The sequence below is a fragment of the Oncorhynchus clarkii genome, chromosome 33, assembly GCF_045791955.1.
Source record: "Oncorhynchus clarkii lewisi isolate Uvic-CL-2024 chromosome 33, UVic_Ocla_1.0, whole genome shotgun sequence".
Classification (NCBI taxonomy): Eukaryota; Metazoa; Chordata; class Actinopteri; order Salmoniformes; family Salmonidae; genus Oncorhynchus; species Oncorhynchus clarkii.
In genome coordinates, this window is record NC_092179.1 from 14,412,844 (window position 1) to 14,436,108 (window position 23,265).

The 23,265-nt window shown below is 42.7% G+C and overlaps 1 protein-coding gene across 1 annotated transcript in view; it reads right to left on the minus strand.

Annotated features, from left to right (window-relative positions):
- Positions 1–10,568: 10,568 nt before the first annotated feature.
- The window catches only part of LOC139393064 (A-type voltage-gated potassium channel KCND2-like), a 171,530-nt gene continuing 158,833 nt past the window's right edge, over positions 10,569–23,265 (minus strand). Inside the window, exons 3-6 of the mRNA XM_071141402.1 lie at positions 15,870–16,032; positions 12,555–12,650; positions 12,047–12,288; positions 10,569–10,746 (exon numbers count right to left, since the gene is read on the minus strand). Of these exons, the coding sequence (XP_070997503.1) occupies positions 10,569–10,746; positions 12,047–12,288; positions 12,555–12,650; positions 15,870–16,032 (679 nt within the window). The remainder of the gene's footprint in view (positions 10,747–12,046; positions 12,289–12,554; positions 12,651–15,869; positions 16,033–23,265) is intronic.

The following is a 23,265-nucleotide window of genomic DNA, read 5'->3' on the forward strand; positions in this document are numbered from 1 at the left end:
AAGGCCCCTCTGTCTCTCTCTCCCTCCCTCCTTCTCCTCCCTCCTTCCCTCGCTCTGTTTGCTGCTTGACAATGTGAAGATATGATTTATGGAAGAGGGAAAGGCGTGTAGCCCCGCTGTCACAGTGGGTTACAAAAGACATATTGTTTTCTTGCTGGTCGCTCTCTCTCCCCTCCTCTCTGCCTCCTACATCAATTCACTTATTAATCCTGGTGGGATACGTCTGTGTGTCTGTGTGTGTGTGTCTGTGAGTGTGTGTGTCTGTGTGTGTGCATGTGTGAGAGAGAGAGAAACAGTGTGGTGTACAGACAGTAAGCCTCTTCATTCCTCTTGTCTAGCACATACAGAACCAGTCAAAAGTTTAGACACACCGACTAATTCCAGTGTTTTTCTTTATTTTTTACTATTGTCTACATTGTAGAATAATAGTGAAGACATCAAAACTATGAAATAACACATATGGAATCATATAGTAAGCAAATTGAAATATATTTTAAACTCTTCAAGGTAAGCACCCTTGGCTTTGATGACAGCTTTGCACATTCCTGTCATTCTCTCAACCAGCTTCATGAGGAATGCTTTTCCAACAGCCTCAAAGGAGTTCCCACATATGCTGAGCACATGTTGACTGCTTTTCCTTCCCTCTGCGGTCCAACTCATCCCAAACCATCTCAATTGGGTTGAGGTCAGAGGATTGTGGAGGCCAGGACATCTGATGCAGCACTCCATCACCCTCCTTCTTGGTCAAATAGCCCTTAAACAGCCTGGAGGTGTGCTGGGTCATTGTCTTGTTAAAAAACAAATGATAGTCCCACTATCCGCAAACCAGATGGGATGGTGTATCGCTGCAGAATGCTGTGGTAGCCATGCTGGTTAAGTGTGCCTTCAATTCTAAATAAATCACTGACAGTGTCACCAACTAAGCACCCCCACACCATCACATCTCCTCCTCCATGCTTCACGGTGGGAACTACACACGCAGAGATCATCAGTTCACCTACTCTGCCTCTCACAAAGACACAACAGTTGGAACCAAAAATCTCACATTTGGACTCATCAGACCCAAGGCCAGATTTCTACCGGTCTAATGTCCATTGCTCGTGATTTGTGGCCCAAGCAAGTCTCTTCTTATTATTGGTGTCCTTTAGTAGGGGTTTCTTTGCAGCAAATCGACCATAAAGGCCTGATTCATGCAGTCTCCTCTGAACAGTTGATGTTGAGATGTGTCTGTTACTTGAACTCTGTGAAGCAATTATTTGGGCTGCAATTTCTGAGGCTGGTAACTCTAATGAACTCATCCTATGCAGCAGAGGTAACTCTGGGTCTTCCTCTCCTGTGGCGGTCCTCATGAGAGCCAATTTCAACATAGCGCTTGATGGTTTTTGCGGCTGGACTTGAAGTAATGTTATTGACTGACATTCATGTCTTAAAGTAATGATGGACTGTCATTTCCTTTTGCTTATTTGAGCTGTTCTTGCCATGATATAGACTTGGTATTTTACCAAATAGGGCTATCTTCTGTATTCCAGCCCTACCTTGTCACACAATTTGATTGGGTCAAATGCATTAAGAAGGAAAGAAATTCCACAAATGAACTTTTAACAAGGCACATCTGTTAATTGAAATGCATTCCAGGTGACTTCCTCATGAAGCTGGTTGAGAGAATGCTAAGAGTGTACAAAGCTGTCATCAAGGCAAAGGGTGGCTACTTTGAAGAATCTCAAATAAAAAAAATATTTTGATTTGTTTAAAATTTTTTTGGTTACTACATGATTCCATGTGTGCATTCTTAGTTTTGGTGTCTTCACTATTAATCTACAATGTAGAAAATAGTAAAAATAAAGAAAAACCCTGGAATTAGTAGGTGTGTCCAAACTTTTGACTGATACTGCAGATATATCAGGCCTACATCCCTTTCCCTCTGTTCTTAGTCTCTGTCTAATTGATACATATCTATGATATTTTGCTCTCTGGATTTAGTTTTGAGTGACAATAGAGAAGTCATGGAGAAAGGACTGTCTCAATCCCTCAATCCCACAGAGGGTCACTGCTTTAGGACAAATTCCCAGTTGACATGGGGACAGAGGGATACAAACACATACTCTCCCTCCCCTCCCTTTCTCTCTCGGTATACAGTAAAAGGAGCCAGCGGCAGAAATAAAACCATTACCCTCTGACCCCTGTGTAAAAATAGCAGGGGCAGAAATAGTCTGTGTGCTGGCATGCTGCTTGGGTAATTCCCGCTTCAGTTTTCCCCCTGATGCATGTTATCTGCAATGCACCTAGGGAAGCTGATGGGACCATACATTCTCCCAAAACATCTCAATTACTAACTCCCTGATGAGAAATATGGTAATACAGAGAGACAAATGTGAGCACACACACACACACACACACACACACACACACACACACACACACACACACACACACACACACACACACACACACACACACACACACACACACACACACACACACACACACACACACACACAGGCCAACTGCCTTATGAGAAATATGCTGATACATTCACAGTGCAGAGAGAAATTACCCAGGGAGATAGATTCTCCTGCTCCATATTGTATGGCTAAGATTGGACAAGACTGCACCCCCTCACCCCATCATGTCCCCACTCACAGCTATAGGACTATCATTATACAATGTCTTCAGAAAGTATAACACCCCTTGACTTTTTCCACATTTCGTTGTGTTACAAAGTGTGATTAAAATGGATTTCAATGTCATATGAACGATCTACACAAAATAACTCCGTAATGTCAATTGGCGACATTTGATTGTACAACATTTGCCATTATTCTTTTAAAAATTCTTCAAGCTCATTTTCATTTTCAGGTCACCATTTTCAGGTCATGCCATAGATTTTCAAACAGATTTAAGTCAAAACTGTAACTCGGCCACTCAGGAACATTCACTGTCTTCTTGGTAAGCAACTCTAGTGTAGATTTGGCCTTGTGTTTTAGGTTATTGTCCTGCTGAAAGGTGAATTAATCTCCCAGTATCTGGTGGAAAGCAGACAGAACCAGGTTTTCCTCTAGGATTTTGCCTGTGCTTAGCTCTATTCCATTTCTTTTTTGTCTACAAAAACTCTACAAGCATACCCATGACATGATGCAGCGACCACCATGCCTGAAAATATGGAGAGTGGTACTCAATAATGTGTTCTATTGAATTAACCCCAAACAAAACACTTTGTATTCAGGACAAAAAGTTAATTGCTTTGCCACAGATTTTGCAGTATTACTTTAGTGCCTTGTTCCAAACAGGATGCATATTTTGGAATATTTTTAATCTATACAGGCTTCCTTCTTTTTACTCTGTCAATAAGTTAAGTATTGTGGAGTAACTACAATGTTGTTGATCCATCTTCAGTTTTCTCCTGCAGCCATTAAACTCCGTAACTATTTTAAAGTCACCATTGACTGGCCTCATGGTGAAATCCCCGAGCTGTTTCCTTCCTCTCCGGCAACTAATCCATTTTATATTCAGCCTGTAACACAACAAAATGTGGAAAAAGTCAAGGGGTGGGAATACTTTCTGAAGTGTATACATAGTGTATCAACAGCAATAAGTGTTCTTTGGTGCAGAAGATCTTACAGATACACAGAAATATGTGGGTATACAACATAGTGTATAAGCAGCAATACAGTACATTATACATTGGTGCAAAAGAAACAGACCATACATTGACTTTGGAAACATCTAAATGTTGATGTCAAAAGAAGACAACCACTTATATAAGTACTTTAATAGGACAATGATTTATTCTATTTACTCATAGACACTGCACCGGACTAAACAATTGCATTTTATTTTTTTAATATCTTTTCAATAATTCAAATACACGAGCTGTAACAGATCAAAAGTAATCGTCATATAATTATCATTTTAATTTCCTCAATTTACATAATCTCATGTACAAGACCTAAGTACACTCCTTCACCCCAAAAGTTTTTCACTTAGCCATGGAAACTGAAAGACAGAGGCTGTGTCCCAAATGATACCCTACTCCCTACTACTACTATAGTACTACTACTTTTGACCAGAGCCGTATGGCCTTGTGTGCCCGGGTCAAAAGTAGTGCACTATATCGGGAATAGGGTGCCATTTGGGATGCAAGCCAGAGACAACGCCTGTCCTTGTGCAACACTAAACTCAAAGTTCTCCAGCAAACGCATGCATTTTCTCAAAGAATCCCTTTAGAAAAATATTAAGCTGGTTCTTAAAATGCGGTGGAGCAGAAGGCTAACTAAAATAAGACACTAGAACCTTCGGTGTAAATGATTTTTAAAAACGACTAAACCATGATGATTTTTACTACACCAAAGAACAATTTACAGCACATGTGCACTAGCAACAGTTGTAATTCTTTTTTTCTTTTTACATGAAAAAAAAGACAGTTATAATTTTATCAACATCATTTGATATTTTAAAAAATATGTATTTGCGTTTCCCTATTGCCCCCCTCCCACACTCTCTCCCTCTGATACAAAGAATATCTTTACCAACAAACAAAAAAATTGTTGCATATGTCACATCATAGTCAAGCAGTGATGGTGGAGTGGACAGGTTTGGGGCGGGACGGTGGGAAAGGGGCGGGGGTTGGAGCAGGGGGTGTGGCATTCGCTTCAGCAGTCTCAAGAGCCACGTTCAGTTCACCGACGTCAGCCATCTTGGAAAACGTAAAAGCATAAAGAAAAATATCCAACGTCATTAGGAAAACGACAAGTTCTCGATTAAACCTCCCGAGATCTCACAGCTGAGAAATAGAATATCGTTAAATCAGCTCGCTGGATATTAAAGTGTCATTCAATGCATTTGCACTGATTTCGTTGTACTGATTTGGAATGGTTACAGGACTCCATCCCCGCCAAGCGCTGAGAGTGTTCTAGCTACGGTGATAGCTGAGCTATCAGTCACGACAAGACAGAATTATCATAGAGCGTCAAACCCCAACAGCTCAATAAACACTTTCAGTCAGTCATGTTTGGTAGACTGGTACAGGAGTTTTCTTTACACTTTGAATTTCATTTCCCATAACAAACCCCCATTTGTTGGTAAAGTATGGAGGCTTGTGTGGTACAAATCAGGAACAAAACAAACGTCATACTGTCTGTAGCAAACCAACATGCACTTCAAATGAACAGAGACCTTCAAAATAAAAGTCTAATCACAGTTTTATCCCCATATTCAGAAGGAAATCATCTTTGTATCAAAATGGAATGGACTCAAATATCAGTGTGTTCATATAAGACCTCTTCTTCTCCCCTCAGTCAATCTGCTTTAGCATGTCCACGCTGCATAAAACAAGACAAAACACAACATTGGAGTTTGGATAAATTCATCAATGTATCTATAAAAAACCTCAATAAACCCCCAATAAAAGTAACAATAAACCCATTTCAAGGTCAGGCATCATGTGGGTGCTGCTTTGAACGATAAACCACGACAAATGAAGTAGTCAACTCTGGTGGAGAGAGAGGAGGATAGTTTCAAAATGGCAGCAAAGGTATTCAGTATTCACAATGGCCATTCGGTTAGAGAGGACAGGATGGACAGGAGAGGAACAATCATCTCTTTCATACAAGTAGGTACATAAGTAAGTCAGCTCTGAGAGAAAGGGTGAGTGTGATATGCTAGATCACCAATATATACAGCACACACACACCGAGGACTCAACCCTTATTGCTCATGCTAATGTCACACATACACATACAGGGGAGAGCAATGGGGTCATGCGCACACACACGCACACACACACGCAGAGAGCCCTGCCCACACACACAGTAGCCGTCCCTATTTATTTTACTATGCTTGTGCGGACCAAACCATTGATTCCCACTCAAAATCCTATTTCCCCTAACTCCTAACCCTAACCTTAACACTGATTTGCAATATACAAACAGAGCAGAAAGTTGCAATAAGCCTGTGCAACCCAAGGTTTGATACCAGCACAAACAGAAACCCTCTTAAACCTAACCTTTACCTGAACCCTAACCCTAAATGTAATCCTAAACCCAAACCTAACCCCTGAAAAGGCCTTTTTCCTTGTATGGATCGGCTAAATGTTTCCACTTGTCTGAATGTTCCTTGTTTTACTATCCTTGTGAGGACTTCTGGTCCAACCTGATAAGGTTGGAAACCATGTACACACACACCCACACCACACACTTTTCAGGACGTTTTGGGGAGTAAAAATGTATTCCAAATCAAAATCCTATTTTCCCTAACCCCTAACCTAACCATAACCCTCATTCAGAGTATGTGAGCGGAGTTTAGTGGCAGGAAATCCCGTTTATCGCTCATGCAAATAAATCGAATCCGAGTCACTGAGTCAAGAGGGGGTGTCCGAGACCGGGAGGGTGACAAGAGGTTTCCGAGACCGAGTCAAGACCGAGACCAGTAAAATGCGAGTCCAATTCAAGACCATGATTGTAATTTTGTCAAATCACCACAATAACAAGAGTTCAAAATGTCCAGTATTTCTGTGTTCATATTTCAGAACAACATGTGTATTCTTTAGACATTCAGAATGGTGAAGAAATGTATGATGAGGAAAATAGAGCCATTCTACAAATATTACTAACCCAAACACAGTGGGGAACAATGGGCCTTCTACGCGTTCAGAGAAGGGCTAAGAGTTGATAAAATAATGATTATAATAATATAATAATAATGATAATTATATTATTATTTTCAATGATGTTCTGATTTGTTCTGAAGGAAAGGGTTAACACTGAAGAGAAAAAAAAGATCCAATCAGGATTTTCTTTGCTGGTCTCTGGGGAGATAAATCTAGCTGGATAAGTCAGCCATTGGCAAGTCCATCAGAAGCTAGATAGAGGCATCTGCCATTCAACTGTATTTGGGAAAAATATTGGAGTGACAGTGGAATCAACCAATCACATTTTGACTTAATGGGTGGGACCGCTTTTCCAAAATGTATGGAAACGTCTGCCTTCTTGAAGGCCCAACAGCGCATTAGCGAGCAGTAGTTTTCCCACAGTCTAGCTAGCATTTGTTGTTGGCCAGTTTGCAGCAGCTGCAGCAGGTGTTATCAAAGAGGCTAGTTTGCTAATTTGTTAGCTTCTCTCTTTTCAAGAATAACTGTCAACAAGAAGCTGTGTTTCAAATGATCATCATCTGGTGAGTGGAACTGTGTTTTTTATTGCAGCGTGTTTGTGGTGTTAGCCATCTCTTTGAAAATAACTTGGGTGTGTGAAACATTGTTGCATTTAAAGTGGAGCTTACAGCATTTTAGCAACATGACATCTACATACACCCTCAGGAAGAATGACACTTTTTAAAAAACATTTTCTGACAAGCGATCACATTTTCATAAATTATTAGAATGTTTGGGAATTATGTATACTAAGGCATTTTTGAAAATTCTATAGCAATACAGAGTGGGAAAGTGGCCGTGCATTTGGACAATGCAGTAAATAAAAAAGTAAATAAAAACATCTGTCTTGTCCAGGACCGGAGTCTACACAGACCGGTGCGCTATAGTCAATCAGAGCTACAGTTGGCCTTTAAACAAACAAGCCATTTGTCACATGGGCCTGCCATCATTCACTTTGAACTGGACTGTGTGTTTACAGGAAGTTGCAACAGCGTGACTTTAGATCATTAGAACGCATTCACCAAAAGCCACAAAATTGTAGCCTCCTCGTCCTTCTACAGCTTGTCTGCCAATGCATGCTTGTCCCAACCAAGCACCAAAGCTAACTGGTTAGAGTTGGCTAGCTTGATAGCTAGCTACTTCCAAACACAAATGAGAGAACACCTCACTCTGACCATTTTACTCACAGTAGCAGAGCTAGTTAGGCTTTTTACACTTTATCTAGAGCGTTCTTGACTAACTCTTACTTTTTTTGTCTACATTTACTGATACTGGTCATATTCAGTGGGTGTTGCGCATTCGTAAATTCATCAGTTGTTCTGCGCTCTGGCACACTCAGTCGAGAGCTCTCTAATATTGGAGTAGATAGCCAGAGTGAATTTGTGAACGCAAGAGATATGCTAACTGGGTAACACTCATTCAAGTTCTTGCTAGCTAACCAAATGACACCTGCATCTCTAGCTGTGTATAGCCACCGATATGAGGGGAAAAAAGTCAGTCACTCACCCACTCCTTCAATGGCATATAATGGTGAATTATATTAATCATGCATTGAACTGCATCCATCTATTCTGCCAACAATGCCTTACTCTATGTCATGGAACGTTGAGTCAAATTTAAACTATTTTAAAAATATCATATGAAGTTGGTTTTGTACATTTTGATTGGGAAATGCTTAATGGTTGTGTTTTTGTATTCTTATGATTGGGAACTAATGTTTTATTATGTCCGAGTTTACTGTACTAACCTGTCACACACTGAAGACCTATAGGTTCACCACTGTCACACACTGACGACCTATAGGTTCACCTCTGTATTAACCTGTCACACCCTGAAGACCTATAGGTTCACCACTGTACTAACCTGTCACACACTGAAGGTCTATAGGTCACACACTGAAGACCTATAGGTTCACCACTGTCACATACTGAAGACCTATAGGTTCACCACTGTCACACACTGAAGACCTATAGGTTCACCACTGCAGAAACATGTCTATAATAGATATAAAGACTGTTAACATACTGTCTTAGTGTTTCCAGAAAGGAGTGTATATATTTGGCCTGGTGAAGCGGTTTTATGTGCTGACTGAATGGAAGCTGATAATTATGAGTTTTTTTACTCCGCTGGTCTCAGGAAGAAATTATGAGTCCTCACTGTCCTAGAACAAGTCAAGGCCGAGTACAAATGTATCCAAGACCGATGAACTCGAGACCCGAGTACTACAACACTGGTACATAGTCTAAATAGGTCAGGAGCCAGACATGGAGCCTAAGAAGGAATGGAAATGAATTACTTATGCTATATTATTTCAATTATTTCAAGGCTATAGCTTACAAAGAAATACATTGTGAAGCATTAGCGAGTGCTACACACTAGGCTGGTAGGGAGTCAGGGACATTAAGCTCTCAGCATTTAAACAACATTTGGTTGTATTAAATCATAGTCTATAAATTGCGCATATCGGCTGTGACTTACTTAGAATTAAATACAAATTCAATGAAAAATGCCAATCAAAACAGAAAGCTCCTTGAAAGTTGGAATATGCCAGGCCTATTGGGACAAATCAATTGTGTTGTATAGATAATAGAGCAAAAATGAGGTAAACTTTTAAGAGATCTGATTTTTAGTTGATAAATACTTTGCTACAATGACACACTTTAATTAGCCACCCACCTCGTTCCTTTCTTTTAGCATGTGCCCGTAATAAGTACACCATCATGCTTTCGAGATATATCTCTTTTCAGATTCCACAATGATTCTTTAGTTACATCACCACACTCCCTCTCTTGCTCTTGGTCCTCATCTTTGTAAGTCACCTTGATTTTGCACCTGTGTGTTTAATCAGTTTCTTTAAGAAAATTTTGAATGAACTCTATGTTAGTAGTTAAAGTAAGGGGCTTGAATACAAATGCATGCTTGCCCGGGCATGCCCTGAGCTCGTGAAGTGAGCGCTACTGGAGCGAAATCGAAGCGGGCGAGAAGGATGATGCTCCAGCCTTTGGGAATCTCGCTCTGAGCTTCAGTCAAATTGGCCACTCCTCCACTCCACTCACATACTCTGCCCTTAACCTAACCTTAACCTTAAGCCCAAACCTCTAACCCTAAACCTTAACTCCTAACCTTAAACTTAACCCCAAACCTAACCCAAACCATAAACCTAACTCTTAAGCTTAAAATTGGATTTTAACAAATTCCGTCCTGACTTTTCAAACATTTTCTTGTTTTCCTACCTTGTCAGGACATTTTGGTGACTTGTCCAGACATTCTGGTCCTGATAAGGTAGGAACATATGTACACAGTGCATACACCCCATTGCTCTCCTTTTTGTCAAAATATTTGAAATGTCTTTTTCTTTTCTCTCCTACTCCACACATTTCAGAACATACAAATATACATCTCCTCTAGTCAAAATCACTGCCTTAACAAACAATAAAAAACAAAACAAATTCCACCTCCCCCATTCCAGTTTTAAGACATCACATTTAAAGACACACAATATAGAAAAATTAGTAATGGTAAGTTCTCTCTTGAAGAGTGTTTGGAAGGAGTAGCTGCAGTTAGTTAGTTAGCCAGGTGGCTAAATGCTCTCCATTTGTGTGTCCGTTGCTAGGCGCTAATCTCAGTCGCCACGGCAACACAGTCTCTCCCCCACCAACAAATCCAAGGCGGGGCTTTGTGCTGCAGCTTTACACTGCAATGTGATTTCACCACAAGAGCAGACGTGTAGTAGCTCCGTGTAGGAAAACAAAAAGGGTCCTGCAGCCCACTAAACCACCACACCTCCCCTTACCCCTTTCCCTCCTGCAAACACCCTTCTCTGATTGGAGCTGGGAAGGGTCTCGCTTCTCTATCTATCTCTTTCTCTCTCTCTCTCCGTTTTAGGACTACCATGATGGTGATGGTTGTGGGTGGGGCAAGGGGCCTAGAGGGCAGACACCCTGACGATGTTGGCCTGGGAGTAGTCTGGGGAGGAGGCGGAGTCGTCGTCCTCGGGCGTGGTGACGGGCGGCATAGGCAGCGTGATGACGGCCGCCGTGATGTAGGGTTGCTTGCAGTTCAGAGGCACCGTCTCCTCAAACTTAGCGTTTAGACTGGAGCGACTGGAGATAGAGAGAGCGGGGAGAGTGGGGGAGGGAAGGGACAGCGGGAGAAAATGTGGAGAATTGAGAAAATAGGGGATGACAAACAGGAAGGCAGGAAAGTACAGAAAAAGATGCAGAAAATAAGTCAGACATAGAGAAGAAGAAGAAGAGGAGGAGAGGTGAAAAAAGACAGGGATAGAGAGAAAGAGAGGACGGCCAGCCAGAGAGAAAGTGGTCCAGTGTTTAGTATCACAGAGAGAGGAGACAACTGTCCATTCCATGGCCAGGGTTCCCAGACCAGACCAGTCGAACCACACATACACGGACACCATGCCACAGCTGGACATAGCCAGCATACCTACACACTGACTCACCATGGGAAGAAACTGGCACAGTGTGTGTTTGTGTGTGTGTGTGCCCTGCTGCCATAGCAACCACTATGAATGCATATTTATGTGTATATTATGTGATCTATGAATATGTATAAAGTAGATGTGTGTGTGAGTGTACCTGTGAGTGTACCGATCGGTCTTTCTGTGAGGGTGTTGGTGAATGGAAAAATGCAGAGTCGGGCGCAGGACACAGATATGAGTAATAGTCCGAAATGTACTCAAAATATAAGTAATGTTCCAACAAGGAAAAACACTATAATCCAGAGCACAAAAAACACGAACCCGCATGACAAACAATAACGCACAAAACAGAGAGGGAAGCCTAAGGGTTAAATAAGGAACATAATTAATGGAATGGAAACCAGGTGTGTATGATAAAGACAAAACAAAATTAAAATGAAACATGGATCGGTGGTGACTAGAAAGCCGGTGACGTCGACCGCCAAACGCCGTCCGAACAAAGAGAGGGACCGACTTCGGTAGAAGTCGTGACACTTTCATTATATTCGAGAATGTGTGTATGTGTCTGTATACAGTCTGTGTGTTTATATAGTTTTTTAGTTTAGTTTATTAGGATCCCCAGTAGATACTGCACATGCAGCAGCTACTCCTCCTGGGGTCCACATAAAACATACACATACATCACCAAGTACAGAACAGTTAAAGACAAGAACATTAAATACAAATAAATAAATACATACATCAAATAAATAATATGAAACCAAGAGTTTTAGATGGATTTAAGGCCAATTTATTGTTAACTACTCATTCTGATACTGACTGTATAAAGCCCTGCTAAGAGTCTCAGTGAGCTCACTCATTGTAGGTGCTGATGTGTAGCGTGTGCAATCATCAGCTTACATAGTACTTTTAGCTTCTTGTAAAACAAGTGGGAAATCATTTGTACACTGCATGTATGTCTGTACCTGTTAGTGATGGGTCTCTCTCTGATGTGGATGGTGCTGAGCTCCTGGATGCTGTTCCTATGCCCTCCAGTCATGTTGGAGTTGGGCACGTTGAAGCTCTTCCTCTTGTTGCGTCGCGAGCAGCACGACAGGCCTTGGGAGGAGGAGCCAGAGGAGAGGGAGGGGGAGAGATGCGGGTGCTTCGCCATGGAAACCTCCAGTAGGCTGGTCTCAAACGTTTGCTCATCCACAAACTCATGATTCTGAGGGAGAGGGGGAGGATGGAATGAGAGAGAGAGAGATAGAGAGACCACATGTTACTTTTGTGGACATGGCTCGAGCCAAAGCAAAAGTGCCAACTATGGCATCCATATTAGGAGATTTGTCTGAAATCTGACGACTTCCTAATATGTATACCATACTCTACTCTTAATTAATGGCTTCTTCTTCTTCATGAACATAGATAGATAACAGCAGTGGATAAATCTCCTATTCTCCACCACAGTCATTTCGAAAGCATTGTTCTTACCGTGGTCTTTTCCAGGCAGTGCAATAGGTGATTGTGGTGCGTATCGAACATGGGGTTGGCCTTGCACACCAGCGCCTGGCCTGCTGCCTTTGATGCCTTTTGGGCACAAAAACAAAGATTTATGCATAGTCACACTTTTAACAGACTACAAAACATGCCCCTCCACAGGCTAGACAGGGGACCAACCAACCAGAGCAGGAGAAAGAGAGAGACAGGGCTAATGCTCTCACAATGTTATTGCAACCTTCTGCTGTGGCACAGGGACAATGTGAGAACATTAGGGTCTGTCCATCTCCATTGATCTCTCCCCTCCAAGCTCAATGTCCTCCCATGGTTTTTGATGAATCACTCAATGGTTCCAACTCAGCCTTTCAACAACAACAAAAACATTTCAAGACGTCTGTTGTCGATGTGAATACTGGTAGGCCTATTTGTCCTGTCGGTGTCTGTCTTTCTGTTTTTCTGTTGGTCAGTGTTGACTCAAGCCTCATTTGACCCACGAGAGTCACCGTAGCCTTTCCATACTGGGCCGGATTCAATGAGACACAGGGGAATGAACCAAGGAGAATATGTCTATAAAATCCTGTTCTTCGGACATGTGGAATTTGGAACTCAGAACTTGGAACTTAAGTGTGGGACACCGTCCTCCAATAAGCTTCACTGCGTCACTTTGACCCCGCCCCCGCATGTAGCGTTAGTCGCTGGCTGATGACATGCATCTCATTCCTCCATGTGATGGTGATCCATGACGCGTTCTGATGACGCCATACCCATAGCCGTGCCAAAACGTGGGCAATCCAAAATGCATGTGAGAACAAAATAAACACATGGGAAATGAAATAGCAGAAAAAGGAGAAGAAGAAGAAAATCAAGAGCAGAGAAGTAGAGATGAGGGTGGTTGCAGAGAGACCCGTTTCACCATTCGAAGGTGAAGGGAGGCCGCTCTCTTCCCCCCACCCCCACCTTGGGGCCAAGCCTCATGGATTGGGTGCACTGACACCGGTGAGGAGCGGAATATGAGCCGCAGCCATTCACCCCCAGTTCCATTAGTAGGCACCAGAGCCCCAGTGCAGCCTCGGTGGGGGTGAGAGAGAGAATAAGGGAAAGAGAGAGAGTGGGGGTGGTAAGTCGTGAATAGTGACGTTAGAGAGGTGGGACACCATGGAAGACGCAACAGCTCTGAATGAGAGAGAGGGGAAGGGGGAACCCCCTTGCCACCCATCTCCCGATCGGGGTTTTGGCATGCACTAACCGGCATTTCATGGACCCCCCCCAAAAATAAAATAAGAAGAAAGTTTAAATAAGTTAAACACCAATCGGCGACGGTTGCGTTTCCACGGTTACCCCGTAGCTTTTATACTGCAAATAAGTTAGTCCCTCCACTCTTCTTCGCAGCAATTCTACCAAGCTTGGTTTTCTGTTTGTGAACAAAACCACACGTGCATTTGAATGTGTGCCACTGAATGTGTGTGTGAGTGTGAGTGTGAGTGTGAGTGTGAGTGTGTGTGTGTGTGTGTGTGTGTGAGAATGAGTGTGAAACAGAGAGACCCATAGCTCTTGAAAGACAATAAAGATGTCCCCCAGTCATAGATGTAAATTGCAAGCCTGTAAATCCCACTATCTGACAATGGCTAGATGTAAACCTTGTATTGCAGCTGTATTCATCCAAGGCCACTCTCTTTTATGGTGAATGTTGGTGAATAAAATAACTTGGTATCCACTATGCACAGACAGGCCCATGCATGCAGCAGCACAGCTAGAGGAACACACAGTGAGGTTCAGTAGCACACACACAAGCTATCCATGTATTTCTGTCTAACATCCATGTTTCCATTCAAACCCCAGAGCTCAGTCATCATCCCTCCTAAATGGAATAACAGATTGTTGTTCTTGGGAGGGAGCTACTTACTGGACGCACAACAGGGGCTAAGTTATCACCCCCCCCCTCTCTCTCTCATTCTCTCCTCCCCTCTCTCCTACCATTCTCTCCTCCCCTCTCTCTCTCATTCTCTCCTCCCCTCTCTCTCTCATTCTCTCCTCCCCTCTCTCTCTCATTCTCTCCTCCCCTCTCTCCTACCATTCTCTCCTCCCCCCTGTCTGTCTGTCTGTCTGTCTGTCTGTCTCTGTCTGTCTGTATTTCTGTCTCTGTCTGCCTGCCTGCCTGCCTGCCTGTCTGTCTGTCTGTCTGTCTGTCTGTCTGTCTGTCTGTCTGTCTGTCTGTCTGTCTCTTTCTCTAATTAAGTCTCCTGTGTGGATTTAGTGATCTAATTCAAAGTCCTACTCCAGTCTCCTTTTCACCTCATTTACTTAAGGGGACTGAAGAGACTGAAAAGATTTGACATGGGCCCTCAGATCCTCAAAAGGTTCTACAGCTGCACCATCGAGAGCATCTTGGCTGGTTGTATCACTGCCTGGTATGGCAACTGCTCGGCCTCCGACCCCTCTTGTACGCTGCAGCTACTCTCTGTTTATAATCTATGCATAATATACCTACCTACATGTACATATTACCTCATTTACCTCAACTAACCGGTGCCCCCACACATTGACTCTGTACCGGTACCCCCTGTATATAGCCTCGCTTGTTATTTTACTGCTGCTGTTTAAGTAAGCATCTCAATGTTGTATTCCGCGCATGTGACAAATACAATTTGATTTGATTTGAAAAGGCACATCTCAATAAGTGGTCCGGGTAAGTCATGACACAAGTGTGTGTACTTTACTGTATTCATACTTGGGATAAAGGGAAAGCAATAAAATCACTGGAGGACATCTTTAAGAGTGAGGGAGTAACCGTGAATTATCTTGTAATATGATGTGTGTGTATGTGCGTTAGGCCACTCCTTCACACATAAAGACGTCTCTGTGTTGCTCTAATTATTGATGTGGAAGTCGGGGTGGTCCCGTATAGCCCATTACGGTTAACATACCAGAGGAAACACAGACACACATGACCATACACTATCCCACATACACACTGAGTTTGTACACACACACTAACACAGAAGCCTGGTAATCTTCCTTTGGTCTCCACTACACTCTATGTGTGTCCCCCAACAACCCACTCTCTGCTTTTTCCATCTCTGCTGGAGTGTGTGTACAGTATGTATGTGTGAATAGCAGCATGTTTGCGAGTTCCATTCCATTCTTAGACACACACAGACATCGCTTACAGAGAGAGTGATTTTTTCCCCCTAGGATCATGCAGACACCACATACAGCTCTGTTGGACCCTTCCAAGTCAGGGTTCATGACCTTTATGGCCCAGGACCTATGGTGTCATGGCAGGCGTGAGGGTGGGACATTGTTGGGTACCTTTTGGGCGCGTCTCTTGTCTGCCCGCTGGCTCTGGTGGTAAATGCGGCTGAAGTTGGACACGATGACGGGCACGGGCAGAGCGATGACCAACACACCGCTCAGGGAACAGACAGAACCAACGATCTTCCCTACAATGGTTTTAGGAACCATGTCTCCATATCTGGAGAGAGAGAGAGAGAGAGAGAGAGAGAGAGAGAGAGAGAGAGAGAGAGAGAGAGAGATTAGGACTTAAGGGTGGGGGTTTTATGCACATACAAATTGATGACAGGAGCTGGACAATAGTTTTTAAATTAATAGAAAAGAAGGGACTGTCTACAGGGGCAGCAACACTGTGAGCATACATGACCCATCTTCAATCAGAAGACCAACACACTTACTCAACATTGAGTGTGTCATTTTAGAGAACATTCAACCATTTCCTAGTAGACCTAGGTCTTGTCATGGTAATCTTTACCATGTATAGATTATGTATAGATTAGAATAGGTAAACCCAGAGAAAGTACAATATACAACCACTTGATGGCAGTAGAGAACTATAGAGCATCCACCCCTGGCCTGCACATTATACATGATGGAAGATACAGTAGATATTAAATGTTATGATTATGGCGTATGTTTGCTGTAGTGCTGGGCTATAATGCATCGCCCCGTGGTAAAAATACTTCCAGGAAATTTCAAAGAGGAAAACTTCTGAAAAGGAAGAACCCTATTCATTTCAAGGTCCAAAATAACACAGAAAATGCCAGGCACAAACCTCTCTGGTGAATGGTCTCTTGGCCTAGTTTCTCTTTTGCTATATCATCTTCCCTTTCCCCTCGTCCCTCTTTCTTTCCCCCTCTTTAAAAACATGTCTCATTCATTATTGGACACCTCCACGTTCCCTCCTTTCCTTTTCATCCTCTCATTCAGCCTTTCTCCACGCACTCTATTCCCATCGTTAGATGCAGGGACTCCCGAGTGGGAACACAAAGTACCGGAGTGTTTCTTTTGGAAGTGCCGGAATGTTCTTTAGAGCGAGCCTAATGACAGAGTAGCACAGTCACAAACCAACAGAGAGCCTCTAAACCATCTGTAGACTAGCAGGGAGAAAGTGTTTTTCTCCATCTCCCTCTTTCTCTCTCTTTCTCACTCTTTCTCTCTATTTCTCTCTCTTTCTCTATCTTTCTCCCTCTTTCTCTCACTTTCTCACTCTCTCTTTCTCACTCTTTCTCACTACAGAGCTGTTAGAATGTACTTAGTCAGTGATTTTGGTGAGTTTGGCCTCTAGACACTGGCCTGCACTCACACATGCTAACTAACTAACTAACTAACACGCAGACACACACGAACATACACGCAAACACACGCACATACACGCAGACACACACGCACATACACGCAGACACACACGCACATACACGCAGACACACACGCACATACACGCAGACACACACGCACATACACGCAGACACACACACATACACGCAGACACACACGCACATACACGCAAACACACACGCACATACACGCAGACACACACACACACACATACACGCAGAAACACACACACATACACGCAGACACACACATACATACACGCAGACACACACGCACATACACGCAGACACACACATACATACACGCAGACACACACATACATACACGCAGACACACACGCACATACACGCAGACACACACATACATACACGCAGACACGCATACATACACGCAGACACACACATACATACACGCAGACACACACACACATACACGCAGACACACACACACATACACGCAGACACGCATACATACACGCAGACACACACATACATACATGCAGACACACACATACATACACGCAGACACACACGCACATACACACAGACACACACATACATACACGCAGACACACATACATACACGCAGACAAGCATACATACACGCAGACACACACACACACACACACACATACACGCAGACACACACATACATACACGCAGACACGCACACGCATACACGCATACACGCAGACACACACACACACACACACACACACACACACACACACACACACACACACACACCACTGCATGGTCTCCATAAGCCCTCGCTGTCAGTAAATGGGGTTTCAGTAGTCTCAGGGGTTTCAGTAAATCCCACCACTGTCTGTCTGCCTTCCGCTCAGTGAGTATGCCCGCCGATTTACAACCACGGCAGCCCCTGAAACCATGGCAACACACCCTCACAGCCGGGCAAGGAGATCTTCAAAACTCACAGAGATTCCTGTCTGATGAGTGATGTCATCACGGCACGATCCTGAGGGTCAGTGTCGAGCTGCATGGATATGAGTTTGCATGAGCACAGAGTGTGGTTAGAGCCCTCCATTAGACATGAGTTTGAATGAGTTTAATAATGAGTTAGAGTCCCACCTCCTTTAGGATGAACTTGAATAGGAGTATATAGTATATATATATATAGTATAGTATATACTAGTGTATATATAATATAGTATATAGTAGAACTACTCCTCCTTTAGATACAAGTTTGAGTCTTATATATGAGTTTATAACACCCTTATTTTTGATAATATCTGTAACTGTTAGAGTATGAGTTTTAAATATAAGTATGGTATGAGTTTAAATATGAGTATGGTATGAGTTTTAGATATGAGTTTTAAATTAGTTTAAATATGAGTATGGTATGAGTTTTAGATATGAGTATGGTATAAGTTTTAGATATGAGTTTTAAATGAGTTTAAATATGAGTATGGTATGAGTTTTAGATATGAGTATGGTATAAGTTTTAGATATGAGTTTTAAATGAGTTTAAATATGAGTATGGTATGAGTTTTAGATATGAGTATGGTATAAGTTTTAGATATGAGTTTTAAATATGAGTTAGAGTATGTGTATGGGTATGAGTTTTAAATATGAGTATGGTATGAGTTTTAGATATGAGTCTGGTATGATTTTTAAAAATGAGTATGGTATGAGTTTAAATATGAGTATGGTATGAGTTTTAGATATGATTTTTTAAATATGAGTTAGAGTATGTGTATGGGTATGAGTATTAAATATGAGTTAGAATATGAGTTTTAAATATGAGTATGGTATGAGTTTTAGATATGAGTCTGGTGTGAGTTTTAGATATGAGTCTGGTATGAGTTTCAGATATGAGTCTGGTGTGAGTTTTAGATATGAGTCTGGTATGAGTTTCAGATATGAGTTTTAAATATGAGTTAGAGTATGTGAATGGGTATGTGTTTTTGATCAAATTAAGGTTATGAGTTTTAGTACAAGTGTATCTCCTTGTGACTGTAATTGAATTCCTAAGAAGAGCTGCAGGGCTCATCTACCCAGCACATGAAAGACTGTACCATAATTACACACACACAAAGAAGTCAAATTCTCCTACTAAGTTACTGTAATTAACCATGAAGAGAGAGAGAATAAGAGGAAGAGAGGGAAGAGGGCAAGGAAGAGAGCGAGGGAGGGGAATGAAGAGAGAGATAGAGAGGGAGAAGGAAAGGGGATACCTAGTTAGTTGCACAACTGAATGCATTCAACTGAAATGTGTGTGTGTGTGTGGGGGGGCAGAAGGGCAGATTTTTCCACCCTGCCAGCTCGGGGATTCGAACCAGCAACCTTTCGGTTACAGCAGGGAGAGCGCGATAGAGAGATGGAAAGAGAGGGGTATAGATAGAGAGAGGGGAGAGTGACGGAGATATATACTGTATATACACTATATAAACAATACACTTGTTTTTGAAATAACATCAAATTCATCATAAATACAGTGTAGACATTGTTCATGTTGGAAATATCTATTGTAGCTTATTTTGTTAATGGAATATCTACATAGGCCCATTATCAGCTACCATCACTCCTGTGTTCCAATGTCACGTTGTGTTAATGATAGGTGAGAATTGTCTGTTAATTGAATGATTAGAATATTCCGCCCTGAAACATATAATTGTATGGAATTGATTAGAATGTATAAAATCATAATCAATAAATGTGTAGTCCTAGTCAGAATTAGGGTAAAACAATATGTCTTTATGGTATTTTAAACACAGACTGTCTGTGCTTGGTGCCGACCTGACTAGAGATTTGGGAGAGAACGGGGAGTGGGGAACAAGGACAAGTTCACTATCTCTGTCGGCTGGGTAGTGAGACAGACAGTGTGTGCGTAGCAGGGCATGTGTGTGTGTCTGTTTGTGTGCATGTGTGTGTGGGTATGTGTGTATGTGCGTCTGTTTGTGTGTGTGCGTGTGCGTATGGCTGTGTGTATGTGTGGGCGTGAGAAGTCAATATAAAATGAATTGATTTGTATTCTTGACTTCAGAACGTTCCGTGAATAAACCTTTTTGACCATTTAGCTGGGCCTCCGTCTGTTTCATTCGACCAGGATCTTACAAATTCTGGTTTGCAGACTGAGAGTAATATAATTAAATTGGGTGATGTACCTGGAGAACATAATTCTCTTATCAGTTAACCAATCCAAGTTTATCATTTTAAAAGGCTAATTGATCATTAGAAAACCCTTTTGCATTTATGTTAGCACAGCTTAAAACTTTTGTTCTGATTAAAGAAGCAATAAAACTGGCCTTCTTTAGACTAGTTGAGTATCTGGAGCATCAGCATTTGTGGATTCGATTACAGGCTCAAAATGGCCACAAACAAATCACTTTCTTCTGAAACTCGTCAGTCTATTCTTGTTCTGAGAAATGAAGGCAATTCCATGCGAGAAATTGCCAAGAAACTGAAGATCTCGTACAATGCTGTGTGCTACTCCCTTCACAGAACAGCGCAAACTGGCTGTAACGAGAATAGAAAGAGGAGTGGGAGGCCCCGGTGCACAACTGAGCAAGAGGACAAGTACATTAGAGTGTCTAATTTGAGAAACAGACGCCTCACAAGTCCTCAACTGGCAGCTTACTTAAATAGTACCCGCAAAACACCCGTCTCAACGTCAACAGTGAAGAGGCGACTCCGGGATGCTGGCCTTCTAGGCAGAGTTGCAAAGAAAAAGCCATATCTCAAAATGGCCAATAAAAAGAAAAGATTAAGATGGGCAAAAGAACACAGACACTGGACAGATGAACTGCCTAGAAGGGCCAGCATCCCGGAGTCGTCTCTTCACTGTTGACGTTGAGACTGGTGTTTTGCGGATACTATTTAATAATGCTGCCAGTTGAGGACTTGTGAGGCGTCTGTAAAACTGTAATATCTTACGCTTCACGGAGTCATGGCTGAACGACGACACTATCAACATAGAGCTGGCTGGTTATTGCTCACCTCGTATTTTTGGCTGGTGCACGATATCTAAGGAAGTTTTGATATTGCTCACCTCAGATAAGCTGTAGACCACACTATCTAACTAGAGAGTTTTCACCTGTATTTTTCGTAGCTGTTTACATACCACCACAATCAGAGGCTGGCACTAAGACAGCATTGAATGAGCTGTATTACGCCATAAGAAAACAAGAAAACGCTCCTCGTAGCCAGGGACTTTAATGCAGGGAAACTTAAATCAGTTTGACCAAATTTCTATCAGCATGCCTTTACTCCACACACAGAGATGCACACAAAGCTCTCCCTCACCCTCCATTTGGCAAATCTGATCATAATTCTCCCGATTCCTGCTTACAAGCAAAAATTAAAGCAGGAAGCACCAGTGACTAGATAAATAAAAAGTGGTCAGATGAAGCAGATGCTAAGCTACAGGACTGTTTTGCTAGCACAGACTGGAAAATGTTTTGGGATTCCTCCAATGGTATTGAGGAGTACACCACATCAGCCATTGGCTTCATCAATAAGTGAATCGATGACGTCGTCCCCACAGTGACTGTACATACATACCCCAACCAGAAGCCATGGATTACAGGCAACATCTGCACTTAGGTAAAGGCTAGAGCTGCCGCTTTCAAGGAGCAGGACTCTAACATGGAAGCTTATAAGATATCCCGCTATGACCTCCGGCGAACCATCAAACAGGCAAAGCGTCAATACAGGACTAAGATCGAATTGTAGTACACTGCCTCTGACGCTCGTCGGATGTGGCAGTGCTTGCAAACCATTACAGACTACAAATGGAAGCACAGCTGAGAGCTGCCCAGTGACACGAGCCTACCAGACGAGCTAAACTACTTCTATGCTCGCTTCAAGGCAAATAACACTGAAACATGCATGAGAGCCCCAGCTGTTCCGGAAGACTGTGTGATCACGCTCTCCGCCTATAGGGAGGAGGTCCGAGACCTGGCTGTGTGATGCCAGGACAACAACCTCTCCCTCCACGTGATCAAGACAAAGGAGGTGATTGTGGACTACAGGAAAAAGAGGACCGAGGATGCCCCTTTCTCATCGATGGGGCTGCAGTGGAGCAGGTTGAGAGCTACAAGTTCCTTGGTGTCCACATCACCAACAAACTAACATGGTTCAAGCACACCATGACAGTCGTGAAGAGGGCACAACAAGACCTATTCCCCCTTGGGAGACTGAAAAGAGTTGGAATGGGTCCTCAGATCCTCAAAAGGTTCTTCAGCTGCACCACTGCTCGGCCCCCGACCGCAAGCCACTACAGAGTGTAGTGCAAATGGCCAGGTACATCACTGGAGCCAAGCTTCCTGCCATCCAAGACCTCTATACCAGGCCCTAAAAATTGTCAAAGACTCCAGTCACCCTAGTCATAAACTGTTCTCTCTGCTACCGCACGGCAAGGGGTACCGGAGTAACAAGTCTAGTATCAAGTGGCTTCTAAACAGCTTCTACCCCCAAGCCATAAGACTCCTGAACACCTAATCAAATGGCTACCCAGACTATTTGCATTGCCCTCCCCTCTCCCACTCGTTTACACTGCTTAGGTTGGAGTCATTAAAACTTGTTTTTCAACCACTCCGCTCATTTCTTATTAACAAACTATAGATTTGGCAAGTTGGTTAGGACATCTACTTTGTGCATGACACAAGTAATTTTACCAACAATTGGTTACAAACAGATTATTTCACTTACAATTCATTGTATCACAATTCAAGTGGGTCAGAAGTTCACATACACTAAGTTGTCTGTGCCTTTAAACAGCTTGGAAAATTCCAGAAAATTATGGCATGGCTTTAGAAGCTTCTGATAGGCTAATTGACATCATTTGAGTCAATTGGAGGTGTACCTGTGGATGTATTTCAGGGCCTACCTTCAAACTCAGTGCCTCTTTGCTTGACATCATGGGAAAATCAAAAGAAATCAGCCAAGACCTCAGAAAAAAATTGTAGCCCTCCACAAGTCTGGTTCATCCTTGGGAGCAATTTCCAAACGCCTGAAGGTAGCATGTTCATCTGTATGAACAATAGTTCGCAAGTATAAACACTATGGGACCACGCAGCCGTCATACCGCTCAGGAAGGAGACGCATTCTGTCTC